Raw genomic sequence first — 10,127 nt, 5'->3', positions numbered from 1 at the left:
TGGTCTGCGCATGCTCTGAGGGCGCGGCTGGGGATGCCGTCTGGGCCTGCAGCCTTGCGAGGGTTGACACGTTTAAATGTTTTCCTCACGTCGGCTGCAGTGAAGGAGAGTCCGCATGTTTTAGTTGTGTTCCGTGTCAGTGGCACTGTATTGTCCTCAAAGCGGGCAAAAAAGTTATTTAGTCTGCCTGGGAGCAAGACATCCTGGTCCGTGACGGGGCTGGTTTTCTTTTTGTAATCCGTGATTGACTGTAGACCCTGCCACATACCTCTTGTGTCTGAGCCGTTGAATTGCGATTCTACTTTGTCTCTATACTGACGCTTAGCTTGTTTGATTGCCTTGCGGAGGGAGTAGTTACACTGTTTGTATTCGGTCATGTTTCCGGTCACCTTGCCCTGATTAAAAGCAGTGGTTCGGGCTTTCAGTTTCACGTGAATGCTGCCATCAATCCACGGATTCTGGTTTGGGAATGTTTTAATCGTTGCTATGGGAACGACATCTTCAACGCACGTTCTAATGAACTCGCTCACCGAATCAGCGTATTCGTCAATGTTGTTGTCTGACGCACTACGAAACATATCCCAGTCCACGTGATGGAAGCTGTCTTGGAGTGTGGAATCAGATTGGTCGGACCAGAGTTGAACAGACCTCCGCACGGGAGATCCTCTTGTTTTAGTTTCTGTCTGTAGGCAGGGATCAACAAAATGGAGTCGTTTTCAGCTTTTCCGAAAGGAGAGGGCTCTTTCTGAAGGTGATTTGGTCTTAAAAACTAAAAAGACTCTTTCTGCTGGTGAGTGTCACACCCTGACCTTAGAGAGCCTTTTTATGTCTCTATTTTGGTTTGGTCAGGGTGTGATTTAGGTGGGCATTCTATGTTCTGATTTCTATGTGTTCTATTTCTTTGTGTTTGGACGGGTATGGTTCTCAATCAGGGACAGCTGTCTATCGTTGTCTCTGATTGGGAATCATACTTAGGCAGCCTTTTTTCCCTGTTGTGATTGTGGGAAGTTCTTTGTTAGGGGCACCATGGTCCTTATAAGCGTTGTGGGCGTGTTGGTATTTCTTTGTTTTGTTGGTGACATTTTATTCTAAATAAAATAAAATGTACGCTGACCACGCTGCACCTTGGTGTCATTCCGACGACGGCCGTGACAGTGAGTTGGTCTTATAAACTAAGAAGCTCTGAGAGACCCGTTATCTGCAATAACTAAATCAGAGAACAACAGAACGGCCGGTAATGTGTAGGAATTCTAACATTTACCAACAGTGGACCTATGATCCCAGTCAGTCGGACAACACATCAAGACTTATGAAGGGTCTCTTCCCTGTGTTATAAAATGTGTTTATAGTTTTTCTTTGCATTGTGTGTGTGAGAGAGAGAAAAATTGTGTGTGTGTTAGGTTGACCTCCTGGTCCGTTCTTTGGAGAAGTGTCTTCTACCTCTTTGTCTTGGTGCTGGTCTCATGGTCTCTCGGTGTCTGCACTGACGTAGATGTCCACAATCCTCTCCTCAGCTTCACTTCTGTCAAACTTGACCTTCTTGGTTACATCTGGCTTGTCATGAACGGCATCAGACATCTCCAACAATGCATTGTGTTTTCTGACTATATACTATACAGCAATGTCTACTCAGGTTCTGAACCTATCACTGCCCCTGTGTCTGATTTGTGTCCATTTCTGAGACGTTTTTGATATGTTGTCCCCAGTAGAAAGGGAAATGTTAAAAGAGGAAGATAAAGTAACATGGTGGTTGAGGTTGGGACATGTTATTTTCCTTTAAACATATTCATCTGATTCCTGAGTAGGTAGTGTAGACTTACCAGACCTGGGATGAAATACTGTATGAAAATATGAGAATAGCTTGCCAAGGAGAACTTCCAAATGGACAAATTCGAGGTAAAAAGGAGTTGGAGCAGTCAACAACAAGACAGATTGATTTCTTATTGCTCACTTTAATACATTGTACAGGATGCGAACAGGTGACTGACATTTCAACATAAAGCTGACATCTTCCTCAGAGTGACCTGACCATTGCACATAAATACTATTTATAGCCTTGCGGCCCATTGAGACACAACAATGTAAAATAATTCTAATGATAATATGTTCCAAGGTAAACTGCAAATTATAGCACAAAATAATAAGATAAACAGTGTGTCTTGTTAATCAATAGGCCATTTCAAAATTTACATTTGGGTGTCTGTGAATTCGGAGACTACGAGACCTAATAAATGAATCCAGTGTCTAAGGAGTACTACCAGAATGCCTCTCTATATGAAATGATTTAAAATACTTCTGTTGCTACAGAAAAGCCCCAGTACCCACCTGGCTCTGAAGGCAGGCTAAAGCAAACGATCAAAGCTTTTGAACGATTTCAAGTTGTATTTGAACCCAGGTCTCACACTTATCTGATGTGCACCTATCAGGAGTCGACTGTACTGACTTAACAACCTCATACTGGTCCTTTCTATCTGTTCTAATGCAGCTGTTTACTTTTAGTGTTGTTGTGTCTCAATCATTGTCTGTGTCTGATGTGTCCATCATTTAACTACTGAAGACAGGAAGCTACTAATGCATCCCAGGAAGTACTGTAAATGGGATGGGAATGGGAATTTGATTTATATGTTCAGAATGAAAAAAACATAAATGAGTAGGGATGGAGACAGAGGGAGAGTCAGAGAGAGTCATAGAGAGAGATAGAAAAGGGGAGATGGTGGATGGGTAGTTGTTACTGTGAGTTATTGTTACACAACTCACAAATCCAGATACGTTTTTGTGCACAATTTAAATCATTCCATGTCTTTTCAGGCTGGTCTTGTCCATTTTGTAATTCAACACAGTCCTCCCCCGGAAAGGTTGAAACACTTCGTCCATTATTAGGCTGGTCGATTATCCAGTAACTATGTTAACAACACAGAGAACCAGACAGTCACACTGTCAGTAAAACATCATCCTAAATAAAATACATAATACCTGTGTTTCTTCAGCTTTAAAGCCACACGCTGTCAGATTTGGGCCACCAACAGAAAGTAAAGAACGTGTATATATATATATATATATATATACATAGTGTCAAAAAAATTACTTTTTAGTTTCTTGAAGAAAATAATGCTTGGTTTCTATGATTCATCTATAGAGCTCATTGAATGACATCTATGAAGGGAAACATGTGTTTTTATGAAGATGATCAGAAGCAATATCATTTGTTTTCAAAGTCTCCATATAACAACTGGTCAAATCTCTCACCTTGTTATCAGTGGTGTGCCATCTACCCATTTCCAGGACCCCTCAGTCTCATTGTCAGTCAGACCGATCCAGGCTCTCTTGTTGAAGGCAAAGATAAATCTCTGTTGTTGAGAAAGATAAATGAATACTGATCAAAAGATGTTTATCATGTCTCTCTCTCTCTCTATGTATTTATCTCTCTCCCCCCACTCTCTCACCTGTTTCTTTCTGCTGTTTACGATCACCAGGTCTGCTCCTCTCTCCACACAGTCCTGTCTGCTCTCACTCCAGGTTTTACTCTCAGAAGAGACGAAGTACCAACAGGATTCAAACTTGTTCCAGCCTTCAGAACAGGTTAGTTAAAACATTCATTGGCATCTCATTATTCCTCACTCATTAATGAAATAATATTTTTTTTAAAATGTTAGTACGCGTTCAGGGCCGTAACCAGGGATTGAATTTTAGTGAGGTCGTAAAACAGCGGGATTAATTGTTTTGAAACTTCCCAAAAAGTACTGCATTTCTATGTAATAAAAAAACTTTCAAATGCTATTTGGAGCACAGCAAAACAATCAAAAATGACTCCAGCCTTTATCACCTTGGCTGCTGTAGGTTCATTCACCTCAGTTGATCTACAAACACACAGCCTAATAGCTATACAACAGTAATGTTATACGAGAAATGAGACTACGAGAACATGAATATGAGAAATGAGTCACACTGAGTCACACTGTTCAGTCAGTTGTATTGTTGAAATGCGTAATTCATCATCTCTTTACATAGATATGGCTTTTCTCAACTGACATTGCGTTCACATTTGAATTCCATGCATGACTAATCAAGCTCCGCACAGATGATCATGTTATCACATTCACATGAATGATTTGAATATTACTAAGGATTCTGTATTAATATCAGTGATGTTGTGGTTTGAAAAATATGTGTAATAGGTAAACTATAAACTCCGTGGTGATCGAGATAAGAAGAACAACCAGTGATATAAAGGAAATGTAGGACTATTTTACACCTGCATTGTTAGCATTTTGAGTGCATTTAAATGTAGGCCTACGGGGAAGATAGGCCATGTGAATATGTTCATATTTAAAGACATCTTCTTTTCTTTTAGTTCCTAACTTCTTTGATACAGATTTAGTCAGGGGACCCCAACCCTAAGTTTTGGAACCACTGTATTAACCTCTCTCCGCCTTGCTTCCTCTCTCTCTCTGTTTCCTCTGCTTCCTCCTGCATGCATTGCAACCTTCATGAGCCTCAACACTGAGCGCCACATCACTGTCTGTCTCAGTAGACTAATCTTTGTAAAGCAAGTTATTATGAGAGCTTAGTAGCCTATTTGGTGATACTGCTGAGGTGGGCTCCTTTTAACGTTACCATCTTACTTCATCCTTCTAGCTGGCTAAGTAATACTAGCCAGAGCCCTTCAACATTACTTATACTACCCAGAGCACTTATACATTACTTATACTACCCAGAGCCCTTCAACATTACGTATACTACCCAGAGCACTTATACATTACTTATACTACCCAGAGCCCTTCAACATTACTTATACTACCCAGAGCACTTCAACATTACGTATACTACCCAGAGCCCTTATGCATTACTTACAATACCCAGAGCCCTTCAACATTACCTATACTACCCAGAGCCCTTCAACATTACTTATACTACCCAGAGCACTTATACATTACTTATACTACCCAGAGCCCTTCAACATTACTTATACTAACCAGAGCACTTCAACATTATGTACCCTACCCAGAGCCATTATACATTACTCACACTACCCAGAGCCCTTCAACATTACTTATACTACCCAGAGCCCTTCAACATTACTTATACTACCCAGAGCCCTTCAACATTACTTATACTACCCAGAGCCCGTCAACATTACTTATACTACCCAGAGCACTTATACATTACTTATACTACCCAGAGCCCTTCAACATTATTTATACTACCCAGAGCCCTTCAACATGACTTATACTACCCAGAGCACTTATACATTACTTATACTACCCAGAGCCCTTATACATTACCTATACTACCAAGAGTCCTTCACCATTAATCATACTACCCAGAGCCGGTCAACATTACTTATACTACCCAGAGCCCTTCAACATGACTTGTACTACCCAGAGCCCTTCAACATGACTTATACTACCCAGAGCACTTATACATTACTTATACTACCCAGAGACCTTCAACATGACTTATACTACCCAGAGCCCTTCAACATTACTTATACTACCCAGAGCCCTTCAACATTACTTATACTACCCAGAGCCCTTATACATTACCTATACTACCAAGAGTCCTTCACCATTACTTATACTACCCAGAGCCCTTCAACATTACTTATACTACCCCGAGCCAATCAACATGACTTATACTACCCCGAGCCCTTCAACATTACTTATACTACCCAGAGCACTTAAACATTACTTATACTAGCCAGAGCCCTTCAACATTAATTATACTACCCAGAGCACTTCAACATTACTTATACTACCCAGAGCCCTTATGCATTACTTACAATACCCAGAGCCCTTCAACATTACCTATGTTACCCAGAGCCATTCAACATTACTTATACTACCCAGAGCACTTATACATTACTTATACTACCCAGAGCCCTTCAACATTACTTATACTACCCAGAGCACTTCAACATTATTTATCCTACCCAGAGCCCTTATACATTGCTCACACTACCCAGAGCCATTCAACATTACTTATACTACCCGGAGCCCTTCAACATTACTTATACTACCCAGAGCCCGTCAACATGACTTATACTACCCGGAGCCCTTCAACATGACTTATACTACCCAGAGCACTTCAACATGACTTATACTACCCAGAGCCCTTCAACATTACTTATACTACCCAGAGCCCTTCAACATGACTTATACTACCCAGAGCCCTTCAACATTACTTATACTACCCAGAGCACTTATACATTACTTATACTACCCAGAGCCCTTCAACATTACTTATACTACCCAGAGCCCTTCAACATGACTTATACTACCCATAGCACTTATACATTACTTATACTACCCAGAGCCCTTCAACATTACTTATACTACCCAGAGCACTTATACATTACTTATACTACCCAGAGCCCTTCAACATTATTTATACTACCCAGATCCATTCAACATGACTTATACTACCCAGAGCCCTTCAACATTACTTATACTACCCAGAGCACTTCAACATGACTTAAACTACCCAGAGCACTTATACATGACTTATACTACCCAGAGCCCTTATACATTACCTATACTACCAAGAGTCCTTCACCATTAATTATACTACCCAGAGCCGGTCAACATTACTTATACTACCCAGAGCCCTTCAACATTACTTATACTACCCAGAGCACTTCAACATTATTTATACTACCCCGAGCCCTTATACATTACTTACACTACCCAGAGCCCTTCAACATTACTTATACTACCCGAGCCCTTCAACATTACTTATACTACCCAGAGCCCTTCAACATGACTTATACTACCCAGAGCACTTATACATTACTTACACTACCCAGAGCACTTATACATTACTTATACTACCCAGAGCCCTTCAACATTACTTATACTACCCAGAGCCCGTCAACATGACTTATACTACCCAGAGCCCTTAAACGTTACTTATACTACCCAGAGCAATTCAACATGACTTATACTACCCAGAGCACTTATACATTACTTATACTACCCAGAGCCCTTCAACATTACTTATACTACCCAGAGCACTTATACATGACTTATACTACCCAGAGCCCTTATACATTACCTATACTACCAAGAGTCCTTCAGCATTAATCATACTACCCAGAGCCGGTCAACATTACTTATACTACCCAGAGCCCTTCAACATGACTTGTACTACCCAGAGCCCTTCAACATGACTTATACTACCCAGAGCACTTATACATTACTTATACTACCCAGAGCCCGTCAACATGACTTATACTACCCAGAGCCCTTAAACGTTACTTATACTACCCAGAGCAATTCAACATGACTTATACTACCCAGAGCACTTATACATTACTTATACTACCCAGAGCCCTTCAACATTACTTATACTACCCAGAGCACTTATACATGACTTATACTACCCAGAGCCCTTATACATTACCTATACTACCAAGAGTCCTTCAGCATTAATCATACTACCCAGAGCCGGTCAACATTACTTATACTACCCAGAGCCCTTCAACATGACTTGTACTACCCAGAGCCCTTCAACATGACTTATACTACCCAGAGCACTTATACATTACTTATACTACCCCGAGCCCTTCAACATTACTGCAATAAAAGTCCCTGCTTCATAATCTTACAGACATGATGACAGATTACTACTAATGTATTGCTTATTTATTTCAAATGAGTGGAAGTTCTGCTATTCGTTCACATGGTGTTATAGCAATGAGTTTGTGACGTATTTACTGTAAGACTAACGCATTGATGTTATGGATACCTGTGTGATTGTGACTCTGTCTGTTACTGTGTTTGTGGAGGGTAATCGGAAAAACATGACTGACTGACATATCAATAAGCGACTATTTAATAGTTTTGTACTCATTCTCAGAGATTCAACTTGTATTTGTTTGGGGATGTCTGTAGACACGGCAGGAGATGCTGGTCGGTTTTAAAATGTACTTTTGTCTGGCATCTCGGAAACACAGTCAGCAGCGTCTCTAGTGTCTACTTGAGCGGACTACGAGCTGGGGTAGGTCGTTTCACGTCTCAGGCCCTCGGCCAGTGCTGTGAGAGGGAGGAGTTAGCCGTTTGAGATAGTGGTGAAAGTGCTGCTTAAAAGGCAAATCCAGGATGCAAATCCGTTGGCAAACTAAACAAACAAACCACTTGTCTTGATTCCACTCGTTTGCAAAGAGAAGCGATTAGAACTCAGTCAGATCAAGAATCTATTTGATTCATGTTTCTCATTAGAAACAGTTACTGAGGTCAGCACCTCAATGTCCTCATGTTGCTACGGCCCTGTGCGTATTGAACATGTACAATTAATATTATGATCGAGTGTTAGGTAAACTCACCCGGATTAGAAAACGTTCCCATAAGATCATCTTTCTCCCTCTGTTGCTGGTCTGTCTCTTCAGTCAGACAGTCTGCTAAAAGAGGACAGAATATATTGGATGTGGTTTGCCAGTCATTTAAACATATCTAACATAGGAGGAACTTAGTTAAACAGAACAAAATTCATCAGAATTTTAGATCTTGTCGTCAAAGTCTGATATAACATGATGATTTAACAATAATCCACTCACATTCTAGTCGCAGGGAGATGTTGAGAGCGACTTGTAGAACACACAGCATCCCAAAGCTTACAGCAACCATCCCGTAGAGTCTTCTCCCTGAACCGTCAGGTGCTGGGGAGATACACACTGGTGTGAAAACACACGGACACACAGCAGAGTGCAGTTTCATCATGATCAGCTACAAGAGGATCGTTTCTCACAGCTGTCTTGTGGTATTTTATGTATTTTATTAGGATCCCCTTTAGCTGTTGCGATAGCAGCAGCTACTCTTCCCTGGGGTCCTCAGGAATTGACTGTATCAGTATGACATGTCGGAGCCTCTGAATACACTGAAAACATACATGCCTATGCAAATTTAAATGTAGGGTAAAATCATTGTAAAAAAATATACTTTTCCACTGGGACTTTTCTGTTTTTTAGTCATGTGTTTGTTTGTCTTTGTTGTGTGTGTGTGTGTGTGTGTGTGTGTGTGTGTGTGTGAGTGTGTGTGTGTGTGTGTGTGCGTGCGTGCGTGGGTCAGTGGTGTAGAGCAGGTCTGAGCAAGGCCCCCCACACCCAACCTGGCAGGGGTGCCTTTTCATTTGCCATGGGAAAGAGAGAAAATGTTGCTGTTCGGGAGCACATTTCCTGCTATTCTACACATTTTGTCAATGAGGCTGAGAGAAATGTAACAGTTTTAACGCTAATTTCCTTTTAATAAAAAACATAATAAGCCAGGATTATGACATGTTCATTTACTATCTGTGGGGTGAGGGGGTGGCCCCAAACTTGTGTGTTTGTGTGATAGAGTTTTCTGTGTTCTTACCTGAGGGATGTGTCTCAGTCGTCACTCTCCTCATTGCTCCATTCTTGTTTTCAACAACCTCTTTGTTGACGTAGGCATCCATCTTAACTAACTGTTTGATAACCTTTCTAACTGACTTGTAATGGTAATATCTACTGTATGATTCTAACTGTACTGACAAGTAGTTGAGTCGTAGCTCTGATGTTTGACTTCACCTGGTTCCTCTCTGAGCTCTGATTCTGGTCCACTGCAGTTGATATAATGTTGAGTATCCAAACACCTTCAAGCAGGAACATAGACCTGACAGGATCATCTAACAGAGTGATAGAACATGACAGCTGCAGGACAACAAATAGTGACAAGTACAACCTTTCAGCCAATCACTTTGTGAGAAATGTTGGTTGTTTCCGCAGCCTTCAAACAGAGGGCACGTTATGGCTCAAACTCTTTATCGCACTGATGACCAATTAGGGGCATTTATTTTGTAACAACGCTGTCTCTGTGCGAAATCAGTGTGAAGAGATATTATGAAGTTTCTGTGGAAAATGTCTTCAGAGGATTTAAAGGGAACTTCACTTGTGTATTGTGTGTGTGCGTGTGGCCTGCGTGTGTCTGCATGCATCTTGTACAGTATGTGTGTCCTGTCTGTACAGTTCTGCCCTCTGTCTGTGACCAACTGGAGGAGACACTGTTTTAACTATCTAATCACATTCAATCAGAAAGCTGGTAGACCTTGATTAATGACATTGTACCTTTATTTATTCATCTGTGCCTTTGTGATTATTATTATTAAAGAGATAA

General features: G+C 41.0%; 1 protein-coding gene across 2 annotated transcripts; it reads right to left on the bottom strand.

Moving 5' to 3' along the window:
• Window positions 1-1,940: 1,940 nt before the first annotated feature.
• LOC110533150 (CD209 antigen-like protein E) lies at window positions 1,941-9,683 on the bottom strand. 2 transcript variants are annotated; one of them, XM_036933407.1, is made up of 6 exons: window positions 9,348-9,683; window positions 8,552-8,653; window positions 8,321-8,395; window positions 3,444-3,568; window positions 3,247-3,347; window positions 1,941-2,900 (listed from the first exon to the last, which is right to left on the bottom strand). In XM_036933407.1, the coding sequence occupies exons 1-6, from the start codon at window positions 9,427-9,429 to the stop codon at window positions 2,729-2,731; spliced, it is 657 nt and encodes a 218-aa protein (XP_036789302.1). In that variant the 5' UTR covers window positions 9,430-9,683; the 3' UTR covers window positions 1,941-2,728. The 2 variants fall into 2 exon arrangements, with proteins under 2 accessions (XP_036789302.1, XP_036789303.1); XM_036933408.1 differs by having other exon boundaries at window positions 8,321-8,392.
• Window positions 9,684-10,127: the final 444 nt, after the last annotated feature.

This window comes from Oncorhynchus mykiss, chromosome 10 (genome assembly GCF_013265735.2).
Source record: "Oncorhynchus mykiss isolate Arlee chromosome 10, USDA_OmykA_1.1, whole genome shotgun sequence".
Taxonomy (NCBI): domain Eukaryota; kingdom Metazoa; phylum Chordata; class Actinopteri; order Salmoniformes; family Salmonidae; genus Oncorhynchus; species Oncorhynchus mykiss.
This window is presented reverse-complemented; position numbering and strand designations above follow the sequence as displayed.